At 39.3% G+C, this 16,674-nt stretch overlaps 1 protein-coding gene across 3 annotated transcripts in view; it reads right to left on the bottom strand.

The window, feature by feature from the left end:
- Positions 1–15,165, bottom strand: part of LOC149309379 (UDP-glucuronosyltransferase 2A1-like) — a 41,028-nt gene extending 25,863 nt beyond the window's left edge. The window contains exon 1 of one of the 3 annotated variants that reach the window (XM_089532321.1): positions 14,969–15,165. Coding sequence is in view for 2 of the 3 variants with exons in the window: in XM_089532319.1 (XP_089388445.1) it covers positions 11,088–11,799 (712 nt within the window). In the remaining variant the exon portion in view is untranslated. Of the gene's footprint in view, positions 1–4,128; positions 4,290–11,087; positions 11,926–14,968 lie in introns of those variants that run through there. The other 2 variants (XM_089532319.1, XM_089532320.1) reach the window with 2 other exon arrangements.
- Between the last annotated feature and the right edge of the window lie 1,509 nt (positions 15,166–16,674).

Genomic DNA, 16,674 nt, shown 5'->3' with positions numbered 1-16,674 from the left:
CCCACTGGAAGCTGAGCCCAAGAGGATCACCATGATCAAGGGCACAATCAGCACCCATTTCACAGACATTGTGCTCCTGCTTTTCTCTGCTTGGTTCATGGAGCTGCAAATGGACAGAATGGGCTTTGAACAGGGCACGCTTGCATGTAAAACGTATCAAGTTTACCTTTGTCGTTCATTGGCATGGACACTATCAAAAAATAAAGGACTGTGTACTAGGACAAAATCCTATCATGGATTACACAGCCTGATTCTGTCAAAAGGCCAAAACACATAATTATTATTCCACCTGTGAGAATTCAAGAAACATCCTCTGTGTTCAATACTGCCTTTATCCTTTTATCTGCTGTATATTGAACTACTCTGCCTGAAACAAACATTTCTTTCAGCTAACCTACAATTCCACAAGACCAATAACATTCTCATATGAAGCAGATGGCATTATCTGGAATATAACTGTTTTGAAATGTGGCTCACATATATACATTGTAGCTGCCAGTTCCTGATTGATCAAAAGGTAGAGATTGCTTCTATCCAATAACGGATAATAGGTACACTCTCTAACTGCCCTCCTACAATTGATGGTGAGCCACATGGGGATGTATATGGCGACACATTTGTCACTGAAGGGGGATCCTGAAGGTCACTTTTCAATCAATTTATGATATTTTTAAAGAACTCTTTGAAAAGAAACAACTTAACACACACACACACAAAACACCCAAAACAAACCTACCGAATGTCACTTTAAAACTAATAAGTAAATTTTGCCCATCAGACTGACAAAATATGTCTTTACATTATGTTTACAATGCAACCACTGTTTACAGTGGAATTATTTCATATTTCTAGAAACTGAACGTACTATTGTGTACAAAAATAATTTCCTATAGAATTTCAGAAGCTTACTTTGTCTACTTGTCTTTTGTTGTTTTCCCTTGATCTTACTCCACTCTGCCCGAAACATATCTAAAGATGGTAGTGGGCACAAGGAAAACTGGAGCAAAAACAACACCAAACCCACCAACCAACTCATCTAGAAGAACGTCATTGGATATACCCTCCAAAGCACCAGAACTTGACGAAACAATGATGGAAGAAATTAGAAAAATGCATCAAGAAACAAATTTGGCAATTGAAAAATCTAGAGATGACTTAAAGGCAGAATTTAAGAGAGATCTGAGATATGAACTAGGAGAAGTAGTTCAGATTTTAGAAAGGTATACCAACTCCCAAAGCACCCAAAAAAGGCCATCCGCATGCATAAGGGATGCAAATGTCCCTAATAAGATGACAGCCCCTGTTTGTTATCCCCTTTACACTGGCAGACACATACAGTAGTGGAGCTGGGTCATGATACACTTAGCGTACAGGTTAAACACACAGGGTGATAAAATTAAGCCTTGCTGTACCCCTTGCCAATTGGAAAATATTCTGTTTCTCCATATTCTGTCTTGATGGCATCCTCTTATCCTGAGCAAAGTTTACATACTTGGACAATCAAACATTGTGGTTCACCCATTTCTTTAACAATGACCCATAGTTTACATACTTGGACAATCAAACATTGTGGTTCACCCATTTCTTTAAGAACGAGCCATAGTTTTTCATGCTCTATACAATCAACGACTTTGCTATAATGTATGATGCACAGGCTCGTTTTCTTTTGAAATCTTTATTATCCCTAGTGCCTCTTCCTTTTCTGAACCCCACTTAGACATCTGATATTTGAAGGAGATGCTTTCTTCTAAAAACACATGATAGTGTCCCGTACACATGAAATATTAATCTTTGCTTGACCAAATGCAGTTTTAGGTTTAAAGAAGTTGTAGATATTGAAGCTATAGCCATTTTTGCGTTGGTAAATTTGCACAGAACCATCTAAGTTGAGTGGTTCACTCAACTCTAACTTCACTAACAACACATTTAGTGTTTTCCAACAGACATTTATAAGCTTGACTTGTTGGTTTCAGTTTCTCTGAGGATAAAATTATGGCCTTGAATCCTGTTGGGGATGTACATCTTTGTAAGTGGTCTTATGTATATGGGAATTAGAATTGCGCAGTTGCATAATATTCATATCAACTAGGGGGCTGTGGTTATATTACACTGTAGCAGAGACAGCAAAGAGCTAGATGTGCATTGGTGCTTGATGCACACCAGGATCAATGCACAATAGGACCAATGTGTACTAGTCCCAATGTGCATTGCACCAGTCCTTGCTGGTGTTCTATTATGCATATTTGCAAGTCAGTAAAAAGATTTCTTAGCGCCTCTGCTATGTAGCTAGGTATATGTAATGGTATGGAAGGTAACAAGTCATATAGGATTCCAGCAAACATTTCCAACACAGCTGTGATGGATGACACACTCAGAGCTGACGGTCTGCATACAGACACTAAAAGATATTGTAACTGTAAATATTGCCACAATACACCTGTGGGAAACTAGTAAGTAGGTGCAATATTGAAAACAGCAAAAATCCATGTCAAGACCAATCAATTGATTCAAAATACAAACCCCATAGTCAATCCATTCCTTCCATCAAAGGAACTGTTTACCAGTCTTCAAATTAGTTAGACACTTTCTATAAATCCTCCTTTTCTCAGACATGGCCTCTTTTTTAAAAACTAAAATGCTTGCTCAGATGAATTTTTTTAATGTCTGGGGATTTTTTAAATGTCTGCTGCTGCTTTGCCTCCTGGAGATTAGGAATATTTCTAGTAGCCATGGCCACATCTTACATAGTAGAGATACGTTTTTGTTGTTTTTAGTAAAATTATTTAAAAAACCACATATCGTTGTTGCTTATAAGTCATCCCTTTATTCTTACGAAACAAAAGAAGAATAAAAAAGCAAGACCAAAAAAAATCTTTCCAATCTCCCATCTAGAAATTGATTTTAAATTTTCTGACTACATTTCAGTATCCCTTCACTCTCCATGTTCTTTCTACTTCTTTATCTGTTCTATTCACTACTTTTTGTTATCTAAATACAAAATTTAATCTTTCTTTCCATCAGTTCATATATACCTTAATATCAAATATATCTGTACTATTCCATATATTTACCAGGTTAACCTGCTATTTTTCCTTCTCAATTTTTCTCTTTTGTGTTCATAATATAAATGCTAGTCAATTATTTATGTATAAATATGTTATATCTTGTCTATTAATATTCCTCAAAATTTAAAACAGATGTTCCACCCTATTTCTTTTTCCAAAATTCTTTTATTATTTATTTATTTGTTTTATTTCCAGGGTTTATTTTCCACCTTTCTCCCACAATGGGATTCAAGGCGGGTTACAATATATTAAAAAAAGACAGAGCTAAAATGTTGATTACAAACGTTAAAAAAAATAAGTAAATACTACCAACATTAAAATAAATATTTTAAAATATTTTAAAATTATTATTATTATTATTATTATTATTATTATTATTAACCTTTATTTATAAAGCACTGTAAATAGAGATATAACAGAAACAATCCAGTTTGAGACTGCTCCAATTGCCCTGGCACAATACTAGGGAATTTACTTTCTACCAATCCTTCTGACAGTTAATTGTCTATTTTTCTTTGATTAGTTTCATTAATCTATCAATTTCTGTGAGACTGATGAGTTTCACTAGCCAATCATCAATGTTTTATCTTTTCTTTCCACTTCTGGACAGATAGTATTAATGTGGCTGTGACCATGTAAATTATACTTTTCTCATGTTGTTTTTCATTTTCCCCTTGTCATATTCAACAACAACAGCAAAATTCTGGTCACATTGGGATCTTAATTTTTAGAATTTCCTCCATCATCTTATGAACTTGAATCCAGAAATAAGCAAACAAACCAACAAACAAATATTGCCATTTCACAGTGCCACCACATGTGAAAAAATGTACCTTCCCCCTCCACATTTCCAACATTCGTCCTTGCCACGTTTGTATATTTTTGTTAAACTCTCTGGTGTTAGATACCATCTTTAAAGAAACATTATATAGTCATTTTCTTTCAAACCATTACATAGTATGTTTTTTAATTTTTTATTCCAGTTCTCCCCCCCCCACACACACACACACACATTTTTCTAATGCTATAGTCTGGCCTATATTCTGCACCTAGACGATCATACCTTCTTTTATTATTTCTTCTTCCATCTCAATTTTAGTATCTATTTGTAGATTTTAAAAATTGTGATCATTTTGCATAAAAACAAATCTTCAAATTCTGTCTTTTCTGTTTCTATTCTTTGCACGTTTTCATCCATTTTAACATATTTAATCAATATGTCTATCCACATATTTATTATATCCACATGGAGGCTTTCAAAAAGGCAACTAAAACCCTTCTCTTCCGGCAGGCCTACCCAGACTGAAAATTGCCCAGAACCAATTGAACCTTTTCCAACACCCCTTTCATCATGGATTGTGCAATAATTGTGATGTGTTGTTTTATATGTTAACTGTGTCCTACTATGTAATTTTAAATTTGGGTGGGAGGATTAGACAGGGTTTTTGTGGGTTTTAATGTTTGATCTTTATGTACTGTATAATGTTGTTACCCGCCTCGATCCCCAAAACGGAAGAGGCGGGATATAAATAAATATTTCACTCATTCGTTCATTTTATATATATATACATATACATATACATACACACACACACACACACACACACACACATATATATATATCCACATATTTATTCAATTTATTCTATATGAGAGCCAGCATGGTGTAGCGGTTTGAGCGTTGGGCTGCAACTCTGGAAATCAGGGATCTATTCCCTGCTCGGCCATAGAAACCCACTGGGTGACCTTGGGTGAGTCACACATTCTCAGCCCCAGAAAACCTTAGGATCACCATCAATCAGAAAAGACTTGAAGGCACACAACAATAATTCAGTGTGTATAGAGAGCACTTCCACTTTGTGCCATCTTACTGTTTAACAAGAAGCACAATGGGAGAATTCTCCTCTATTTCAAAGGAGACATTTAGCTTGCCCAGTATGCTGCATGTCCAGGCCTAAAGAGGATGAAAGAAACACGTGTGTGTTTGTGTGTCTGTGTGTCTCTATGTGTGTGGTGGGAGGGCGGAGAGAACAATATTTTCTTTTCTCAGCTCTCCAGCCTTCACGTTAACATAATCATCACTCTCCATATGAGTATGTGTGTTTATAAAACAAGTGGCACTTTTACAACCTTCTCTTCCCAAATCCTTTCTTACCTCTGCATCTCTCTCTTCTGTATAGGTATTCTCCCTTCCTCCTATGCTCACCCATCTCTTTAAGTTTATGCCTTGCTAGTCTTAATTCTCTTGAACCTTCTGCAAAAAATAGTTCTACGGGCTTTTATCATCCCTGTCAATAAGGAAGTAAATAGTTAACCTAAAAAAATAGTTAAAGGAAAAGATTGAAGATTTTAAAAAAAACCCAGAATTGGGGACAAGCAGAGTGTAAGGACATCATGAGAAAAATGCATAATTTAGAGACCATGGAACAATTTCTCACTATCACGATTGGTTCTCATACATGTCCAACCCTTGATAGCTGCCATATTACCAAACAAACACTGCAGTCATTCAAGATAACAAAAACAGACATGCACAGACCAGAATGTGGGCATTAAAAATACTGGGAATGGAACTGGGAACAAGTTCTTACCTAGAATATCACTGTAATATTTATTCCAGTCTTTGAAGAGAAAATGGTGGAAGAAGATATCTTGTGAAAGATAAACAAGTATGTTTGCCATCCTCTCCATGAAAGACATCCTGTCTGTTAGCCCTCCAAGGCTGGCAGGCACATAGGATGGAGGAGCTGGGAGACCACCACAAAGACGCTCCATTGTGTTTCCAAAAGAGAACCGTAAAGTATATATAACTGGAACATGAAGCTTCTCAGCTAGCAGTTCCCCACAAGGTATGATTGGGTCTGAAAGAATGACCTCAAAAGCAGCAGACTCCAACTTTTGTAGCACTTTCTCATTCAACAAAATCCCATCACAGAAAGGTTTTTGTATGTCAAACATCTCCATCATAAAGTCATAGAACTTGGTAGAAAATTCCCAGAAAGATATTTCATGCTTCTCATAAACCCATAGGTGGAAAAAGTCCTGCAGCAAAGTATCCATGTCCTCCTTTGAGAATGGAACTGGGATCACTTCTATTTGAAAGGGGAAAGATGCATTTGAGTTAGCTGCCTGGAAGTATGACGGCATTAGCACCGTCACTTGATGGCCCTTGGCTGTGAGCTCATGCATTATAGATTTTACATTCATCCAGTGGCTGTAGTCAGCTGGCCAGACAAGGACATTCCCACTAGAAGCTGAGCCCAAGAAAAACACCATTATCAAGGGTGCACTCAGCACCCATTTCGCAGACATTGTTGTCTTGCTTCTTTCTGCTTGACTAATGATGTGGGAAAAGGAAAGGCTGGGCTCTTTCAGGGCACCCTTGCCTTTCAAAACAATTCAGAATGATTAAACCTTTGTCACACCTTGGCACAGATATTATCAAAAAGGTGATGGACTTTGTGCTAGAGCAAATTCCTGGTATAGATCACATAGGCTGAGAAACAATTTCTGTGTGTGTTCAAAGTACTACTCTATTTGCTGTATCTTGAACTACTATCAACAAGTTAAAAAAAACCACAGTTAACAGATAGCTCCACAGTGCCCAGAACATTCTTACATGAAGCAAATGATATTGTTTACCATCCAGATGTCACTTTGGGAATACACGCCACATTTGCACAGTTCCATGTGGGTGTTAGCCCCTGGCTAACTGAGGAGCAGAGGTTGCTTTCAAGCAGTAACAGGTGCACAGAACCCTTTTGTACCTGGATAGTGAATCAAGTGGGAATCTGTAATGCAGCTATGAAGAAAGTTTTAGTTATTAGTCTCCAAAACCCCATGATAGTGATGTCGAAGGCTTTCACAGCTGGCATCCATAGTTTTTTGTGGGTTTCTCAGGCTGTGTAGCCACATTCTGGAAGAACTTATTTCTGATGTTTCGCCTTCAACTGTGACTGGCATCTTCAGAGGGTGGTGGTATGGATGTGTGTGGGTATATATACCCATAGGAGATGCCAGCCACAGTTGTAGGTGAAATATCAGATATAAACTCTTCCAGAACGCCACCACACACAGCCTGAGAAACCCACAAAAAAAAACCTTTCATAGGGGTCGTTATAACACGGAGGAAATTGGGTGTAATAGGAAGGTCAGTGCAGTGTGATCCCGGATGCAATCATGCGGATTCATGTTATTGCATGAGAGGTTATCACACGTAATTGAAGTCAATGCAAGGTCAATTCAAACCCAATCCAGGGTCATCCGGGAGATGTGTAAATTTGGGAAAATACAGAATTTACAAATCCTGTTCCATTCCAAATTAGCATTCAGTTTGAATTTGGCAGGTATGGAAGGCATGTCTCGGTTGCCCTTGGATTGCCTTCGCATCAGACTACAATTCCCAAGCTCCTTTCCTGGCTGCAATTTTTCCTTCCCTTCCTCCCTCTGGGTGTGGGGGGCTTTTCTCCCCTTTCAGAGTACTTCTGGAGCTATTTTGGGGATGAAGCAGCCCTCCCTCCCCACAGACACACACACACACACACACTGACTCCCTCCCTCCTCCTCTCAGCCTGTTCTGTCTCTTTCCCTTTGCAAAACTCATCCTCTCAAACTGGAGGGAAGGGATTGGCTCTCTCTTTCTCTCTCACGACCCTGTCACAGGGTTTTCTTGGCAGGTTTGTTCAGATGGGGTTTGCCACTGCCATTTTCTGAGGCGTCTAAGAGAGTGTGACTTGCTCCAGGTCACCCAGTGGGATTCAATCCCTGCCCACTAGAGTCGTAGTCTCAAACCAAGTACAAGGTTGCTTTGGACTGGTTTTGAATTGACGAATTGACTAAATAATGTGAAATAAAGAGTAATGAATGAACAAATAATGTGAAACAAGGCAAAACCACGGGAACCGGAGGCAAGCCCTGCTGGAAGTGTAAAAAGGTCACTATCCGATTCTGCCCTCACTGCGCATGTGTAGGGATACTAATTTGAATTCTAGACTACGAAGGATATGTACTCATATGATAATTACTTTTGCATTCGCACTACTTTGGCTTTGGGATGGGCACTGTGTTCTTCTGTGCGTTTGATAACCATCAGCGTAATAGAGTTCATTTTCAAATTGGCTCTACTTTCTTTTCTTTCAAAATTGAGAGACATTCGTCCCATGTGATAACATCCAGGGTTGCCTTAGGGTCGCCATAAGACGGAAATGACTTGAAAGCACACAACAACAATAACAACAACACCCCAAGTAAAGCTAGAGATTTACAATCTTTAGAATGATGTGGCCCTACAGGAGAAAGAATCTAAAACTGGTAGTAATTTTTTGTCAAGTTTTATGCATTACATGGGGAACTGTGGTGTTTGTTTTATTATTGTTTGGTTAACTTTGTAATTTATTTTTGTATTATATTGCGTTTTTGTATTATCCATTGTGTATAACTGTATTTGGTTTTAACACATATTGGGTTCCATATTAGGAGTGGATAAAATTATTATTTATTTAATAAATATATAGATTTTTATTCTGAATGGAGCCAGAATATTGCTAAATGCTTCACTTATTTGTTGTACAATAAAATTTTATTTTATTTTATTTTATTTTCCACATCTCTGTTTGGATATATTTAAACAATTAATATGGACAATCAGTCATGCATTACCAAAAAGAATCCAACATTAAACATGTCCGCTTGTGCAGTACAATGGTCACCTATATCTCAGTTCAAATTGAAAATTAAGAAGTTCACAGCAATAGATGCCAGATATATTAACAAACTCAAACTGGATACAGAAGGAGATGGTAAAAGAAGAAAAGAAGAATAAGTAAAAATATAAGAAAGAGGGATTAAAATATACAATATTTTGTCATGTATACATCAAAATCCTGTCCAGAACCCTATGGCATCTCACTGGTCACTTCAGGGTGAAGAGGAGCCACTGGTGAGCACCCTTTGGGTTCAGCTGGTTAGTAATTTGAATGTTAAACGAGGATCCTGGGTGACCAAGCTTTGAAAACATGCTCCGTCATAGAAATCCATTGGGTGACCTTAGGCAGGTCATAGTCTCTCAGCCTTAGAGGAAGGCAATGCCAAATCTTATCTGAATAAATCTTGCCAAGAAACCCCTATGGTAGTGTCAACATAAAATGGAGTCAACTTGAAGGCACATGACAAGAACAACAAAGCTTCTCAGATATGGAATCAAAGCTGTTTATCTTCTCAATAAACTGGAAGTATCCATAAAAATCATAGATGAAGAGTAGGCAAACTTCTGTAAAGGAGTCATGCTGCCAACTTCTTTCTTTCAGTTAGTCTCAAAAGTGCTACAAGATCTCTCTACATTCTGATTCTACAGATTAACACAGCTATATCTTTACAGGACCCACAAAATGATTATTCACAGTCAATCAACAGCAACTTGGTGATAAGACCAAGTAAGGCCTAGTACAGACCGGCACAATATTCTGGCTTCCTGGTGACATGGCATACACACAATGCATGCCCTGATGCCGCCCCAAAGCTGGTGTTATGCCACTCCACTGCCCTCACAGAGGCAGCTTTTCAGCATTCCAGCAGTGCACCGTTTAAACACCACATGCTGCAGGAGCACTGAAAAGCCACAGCAGTGGCAGAAAAGGCAGCATTTCTCCAGCACAAAAAGAGCAGCATTTTGCTGCTACCTTTTGAGCCAGAAAAAAGCCAGATCGGGACCATGGGGTGCGGCTGCCCCCCTCTGAACCACCAATAGAGAGGAACAATGTCTCAGTCAGAGAGGGGGGTGAAATGTAACATAGTTGAATAGATTACAACACAAGCTTTTAAGAGTTAAATATTCAATGTATTTGGATAGTTTCTTCCACAAGTGACATTTTACAATTTCTTTTTAGTTCAAAAAATGTGGATTGGGGGGGGAAATTTATTTTAAAAATACTGAAATGAATTTTCATGCATCCTACATGAAAGCAACAGTGTCATATTCCTGGGACAGACAAATGTATCCACATACACATGCACACCTCTGAGAATTATGACACATCACCATAGAGCATTTTTTCTAAACCCAGGACTACAGCAGGCCTAAGTTAAGATGCTCAGCACCCACCTGAAGCAGCAGCAAAGCTTTCCTGCCTTTTAGTTAAAAAAAAGAAACCAACTGTCAATAACCTTGTTGTTTTTTTAAAAAAGATGCAATCTTTTGTATTCACTTCACCCAAGTACACTAGGAAAAGGGACTTGACATTCCAAGAACTGTCATGCAAGCTTTGTAGAAGGAAACTAAATGAGACAATATCATGCTCTAAAGTAGGGACATGGCAAGTGCAACCATGAGCTACACCTAGCCTCGCTCTATTTTCTGGTCCCCAGTATTGCCATGTCACCCCTGACCCCAAATCGCCTGCCCTCCCATGCCCAAAAGGGCTTAGTCAAAACACAAAAATCCACCTCCGAACATCTAAAGTGCCACGAAAACACAATGATCCAGGTACATTTCCCCCCTCCCACCATGGCCCAAAATTTCAACCCACCCTCCATGGTGATTTTCAGCCACAATCAAAAGAGATGTCATAGACTTCTGGTTTCTCCAAGATGCCTAAAGGAAGCTCCCCTAGTGCAATTGCTCACTCCTGCTTTAGAGGGTTGTTTGTACTGTATATGTGACACTACACTGGTTTTCTGGCAATCCAAATAATGAACTGCTTTTCCCAATTTCTTAAGGCTCATTTCTGACATCATCCATGAGTTGGTTTTTTATGTCTTATTGTGAGTGAGGCAAACTAGCTCAGTACCTTCTTTTTCATCTTTCAGTAGCTCTACAAAGCCCAAAGCTGAGGTCCATGGAGTTCTACTACCTGGAGGTCCCATTAACTGTAGTTGCCATCAGATGAAACGGGGACCTTCTACATTCAGAGCATGCTCTCTGGCAACTAATGGGGACCTAAAGGGGAAGGACATGGTGCAGACCTTTCCTATGCAGATATTGGCCCACCAGTGGATACCTGGGAAGATGAAACAACACAGACTTACCCAAAACCTGGCTGTAATAAGAATCCCATTCTCCCCAGTATTTTTGAAAAACATAATCTTGTACATGGTAGGAGATGACATTTTTCACCCTTTCTCCAAACAACAGTCTGTCTGTCAGCTCAGACAAAGCAGCTGGAACATATGAAGGAGGGGCAGGGATTTTCCCACAGTGTCTCTCTACAGTTGAGGCTGGAGTGAAGCGCAAGGTGTACATAAAGGGGATGCCCAGTTCTAAAGCAATCAGGTCACCACAGATCATCACAGGGTCAGAAAGGAGCACATCGTATTTGTTCTTTTTCAGACGGAGCATGAGTTCCTGATTAGCCAGCACTCCTTCGCACATCTGCCTATTGAGCACATGTATTTTCCTCACCAACTTTCCCAGCTCTTGGTAAAACCTGTGGAAGGTGAAAGTGGTGGGCTTATTTTTCAGCCACAGCATGATGAAATCATTGATAACTGAATCAATGTCGTCTTTCCCAAAGGGCACAGGGTATATCTCAAATTTGGCCGTGGACACATCTCCAGGTTTAATGAAAAGTGATGCTGCTGAAACTAGGATGGTCACATGGTGGTCTCTGTGTATCAGTTCCTGAATGATAACCTTAACATTTAGCCAGTGGCTGGCTTCTGCTGGCCAAATCAGCACATTTCCACAGAAAACATTTCCTACCATGGCAACCTGAAGTGTCAGAAGATGAATGGAAAGCATTATTACAACTGCTCTTGCTGAGATGGAAGCAGTCAGGCCTTGCTTTTCTGCAACAGGCAGTCTCTCAACAGAGATGTTCTCTATTTCATTTCTGTGGGGAAATCTCCTGTCCTGCACTCTCCTGAACAGAAAACTTTTTATCAAGGGGGCTGGGTTATATTTCCAAAATCTCGTAGATAAACACTCTTGAATGAGACAAGGCTGATTTCTGGAATGAAAAGACAGAAGACTGAGCTTTTCTTTATTACATCAATATTTCAAGCAAAAGATATTTTCATGCTTTACACCACCAAAATCAATACAAATTTCACTGCCCACTCAACCCATTCTTTGAATATCAGTTTATATATTCAGGCAGAAATACCATATGGTATAGCTCCTCCTGGGCTATGCCACCATAGATTACACATGGAACATGATCCTATCCACAAGAGAAGAGGCTTAAAAAATTATTCCTGGCAAGCTAACTTCAAACGTACACATTACAAGTAGCTGTCTTGATGGTGACTGTCCCATGTGATACCAGATCACTCACATATATTTTAACTGACCTATATATGTGCTATCAAGGCCATTAGTGGTTATCAAGTTAGACTAATATGGTGTTGCTTACTGAGACATATCCCCAGCATCCACAGAAACACCACCAAAGCCCAACAGGGAGGTAATTGTGCAATAGATGATGCCCCAATGCTGAATGCACATGGAAGAAGCCAGTGAAGTCACAATGATGGCATGTTTTGAACACAACTCCAGCATCACCACACCACACAACATGCAAAATCATAACATGGCACGCACCCCTACCCCATTAGTCCCCTAATGGCTACAGATGCCAGGTCAAGACCATTCTATGATCTGAGATTTCAAGGCCAAAACCAGAGACCTAGGGAAATTCTTTGTTATGTCACTAGGATGGGGGTGGCTGCTGATGTTATAAGGGGCAGCCCCTGGTAATGTCATTAAGCATGAGTCCTTCAGGTACAGTTGCAAAGGATATGCTATTAAAATAAGAAATACTGTGCAACAAATGAAGAAAATATATCTACACACATATTTTTCAAGATGGTGCCCTTGCACTGAGATTTCTCCCCATTATCCTAAGAACCAGGGAAGACGCCTCAGGCCCCAAGGCTCTGAGCTCTTCCAGTCCTAAGGAATGCAGTGTAACTTTGGCACAGCTTCTGACCTCTTAGGATGCATGCATCATTTAAATAGCATACCTCCAAAGTGACCCAAAGCAGCTTTATTTTGGCCTGTCTGTATGGCCCCAAAGTTCCCCCCCCCACCACTGGTTACCCACTAACTGTCTGCAACATCTCATAATAACAAGATATGCATTGTTAAAGCAACATGGGGATGGGGATACTGCAAGCCAGGAGCTGGAACCATGAGAAATAACATTTAAACTATAATTATTTCCTTTGTAGGACAAAATTTAGATGACAAACCCTTTTAGATAAACTCTAAATACCCTTTCTTGCTAAAAGGGGAACCATTTCTATTTTGAGTCTTAGTAGGATAAGAATGTAGCTCTAAGGAAATTCTAAATGCCCCAGAGCTGTCTCATCCTATGTACTGAAAAATCTGTACTTAAAGTAGATATGAAGGAAGGGAAGCATTCCCTGTCCAATGGAATCAAAACAGGTGAGACATGAAGTCTGCAGATTTAATCCAATATAAGATCTTGAAGTGGAAATAATTCGAATCAGATGGGGGCCTGGGGGGTCTTTCTTTTTGCCTTTCTCACACTGAATACTTACAAATGCTGGGGTAGCACTGCTTGCTATATTAGAACCACGTTTTTGTCTTAAGAATACAAGACAGCCTTAGGCTCAGTTTAGATGTTAAAGTGTGTGCGCGCGCGTGTGTGTTTCCAGTGATTGACACATTTCCCTCCAATAAAATTTCCCCATAGATACAGAAATCAGACTTCCAAATTACTCCTGATTATCTTCCATTGATCAATCACAAAACAAAGGTCCCATACAGACAGGCCAAAATAAAGCTGCTTTGGGTCACTCTGGAAGTATGCTGTTTAAATGCTGCATGAGTCCTAAGAGGCCGGAAGCCGTGCCAAAGCCACAACCCAGTCCTAAGGACTGGAGCGCAGCTTTGGCACAGATTCCAGACTCTTAGGATGCATGCATCATTTAAACAGCATACCTCCAAAGTGACCCGAAGCAGCTTTATTTTGGCAGTCTGTATGGGGCCAAAGTATGCAAAATGCAAAATATATAGTTGGAGGAAATAATGTGCTATGCAAAACAGCTGTCTTTAACCACTAGAGGAAGCACCTCTTCAAGTCAGATTAGACTGTATGTTCAACACATATTCAAAAAGGATGCTCCCTCAGGTGGTGAAGATGTCTTTTGTCGTAACACATGCACTTCTTCATTTTCATATTTTCTATTTAGCATGCTTTGCTTTGTTCTAATTATTATTCTATTACATTACTTAGCATGCTTTGTTATGTGATTGATCACTGGGAGGTGAGCATGAGTTTAATTTGCAAGCCTGCTTGTGGAGATATGCCCCTCAAAGGAGATCCCATTATGGGAAGAAAAACAAAATTAACTCAGAGATATGCATTCCCCTTAACATATAGTTTGATCCTGAATCATAAAGGTGATGTATATAATATAAAACATAAGCATGTTTCTAATTCTTATGGTTCTGAGGGACAATGTAAATGCACATTAGTACATTAATTATTATTATGAATCCAGGTAAGTATATGCCTTTGTGAAGAAAACAAGTGTGCCTGTACAAAATGCAAGATGGAATATGTACCCAGAATTATTTTACCAGGGGGAGCTTATGGCTTCCATGTCAAGGGGGTGGTATATCCACTTTGGGTTTTAGTCCAAACTTTAAAGAACTTATGCAAGGTATTGACCCTTTCCCCCCAAACATGGAAAACTCCTTTACAATCCAGAGCAGATTCACCATGCCACTGCATCTATCGGCCAGCATGAAATTATCCTACGAGTTAGCAATCTTTCAACATGCAAAATTATAAAAACTGCCAAACATACATCTTCATTAAAACTGGAAATGCTTCAAAGGTAATTTACAGTATAGATTAAAACTGTTTGATGATCAGTTAATTCTTTTACAAAGAACAGACAACAGAATCTAGCTCTACACTGTTCCCTTTGTGACCCACCTTGTCTTTTCCAGATGTAGCAGTCCTTCTACACAAGGTAAAGGGGAAAAGAAGCTTTAATAAGATTTGCTCTGAATAGAGAGGCCTTAAATGGAAAGAGAGAAATGTGAGAATGAAGGAAACAGGATATTCACTGGGGCATGTTCTGTGGAATATTTGATCACATTATGCCGAGTGATTTAGCCACCAATATTACTTTTTTTAGAGTGGGTGAGACCAGTACTGTACAGTTTGATTTCAAATAAGCTATGATTCTAAGCTGTACTGGATAAAAGAACATTGCTGCCCAGCAATGGGACCAAGTAGTTAAAATTTGAAAAAGCAGTTTCTGTAGTCAATGTCAAAATCCCCAGAACTGAGGCATTTGCTTTATGGATCAATTGGTTTAATGGCTATTCCTTGTTCCAAATGAATTCCAAATGTAGCCAGGCTACATTTTAGATTATCAGAGAGAGAGAGAGAGAGAGGAGTACTTAAGCATGTGGTTTGGATTTCTATCTCTAATAAACTGTAATTAAAATAGTACATCAAACTTGTGACACCCTTTCTTGTTACAAAAACGATGTGGCAGTTGCTAACTTCTTTTGCCACATTCTACATTCTGAGGAAATAATATGACTCCTAGAATTGTACATCTGAAGACCTCATGAGATTAAAACTTTCTTCTTTTGTTTCACTAAGCAAACACCTTTCATTTTTAGCTACAGTAACATGAATGAGTTGTCATTATGTGCGTTCAAACTGACTCCAATTTACGGCAATTCTATCATCGGGTTTTCTTGGTAAGATCTATTAGAGGAGGTTTGCTATTGCTTTCTTCTAAGTCTTAGAGTGATTATTTGAATCCTGGTCTCCCATAGTCCTAGTTCAACACTCAAACTGCTACACCATGAAATGCACCATTTTATATTGTGTCTTGAATCCTAGGTTGTGCTCTTTGAGGTGGTGATTGCTCTGTGCCCCCAAGTCATTTTTTTTACTTATGGTGACCCTAAGAAATGCAGTGGCTTAGTGGTTAAGACGCCAATTCTGATGATCAGAAGATCGGAAGGTTGGCAGTTCGAGGTCCAGGTGCTGCGTAATGGGGTGAGCTCCTGTCGCTAGTCCCAGCTTCTACCAAACTAGCAGTTCAAAATAATGCAAATGCAAGTAGGTACTTCTCAGTGGAAAGGTAACAGCGTTCGGTGTAGTCATTCTGGCCACATGACCAGCAGAGCAGTCCTCGGACAACGCTTCTCCCTTTAACCTGGGACACAGGGCATATCCTGAGAATTCAGGACAAGGAGAACAAGGTTTATTCCAAAATATGTGTATATAGGATTGTAATCTGAGACACTGTACAGATTCCAAACTGTAAAGGGCTCTTAGAGGAACGCAGCCTCATTGCCATTTCTCTTGGTATCTTGACTTGGAAAAGTCCTGCCTGGTTGAGGAATGTAAGGTGGGAAGCTGGACGCACGAATGGAGACAAAAACCAACAGAGTGGCTTGGCTTGAATCCACACCAGATGGAACTACAGGCATACCTCAGTTAACTAAGCCTCTGGCACTGAAGCTCTTTTTTACAAAGGCTTTTTACCCTCTACAGCCCTCCTGTTTTCCTTATCTAGCGAAAAGTTTTTCAGCAGATTTGGCACTGGGAAAATAGTAGAGGAAGGTTGAAAGAGCACAGACTTTTGGAACTGGGTTGTAGAAGCCTGTTTGCAG

The sequence above is a fragment of the Sceloporus occidentalis genome, unplaced genomic scaffold (genome assembly GCF_023333645.1).
Source record: "Sceloporus occidentalis isolate IW3139 unplaced genomic scaffold, rSceOcc1.0.p SCAF_7, whole genome shotgun sequence".
In the NCBI taxonomy this organism is placed as follows: domain Eukaryota; kingdom Metazoa; phylum Chordata; class Lepidosauria; order Squamata; family Phrynosomatidae; genus Sceloporus; species Sceloporus occidentalis.
Note: the sequence above shows the minus strand (reverse complement) of the source record. Positions and strands in the feature narration are given on the sequence as shown.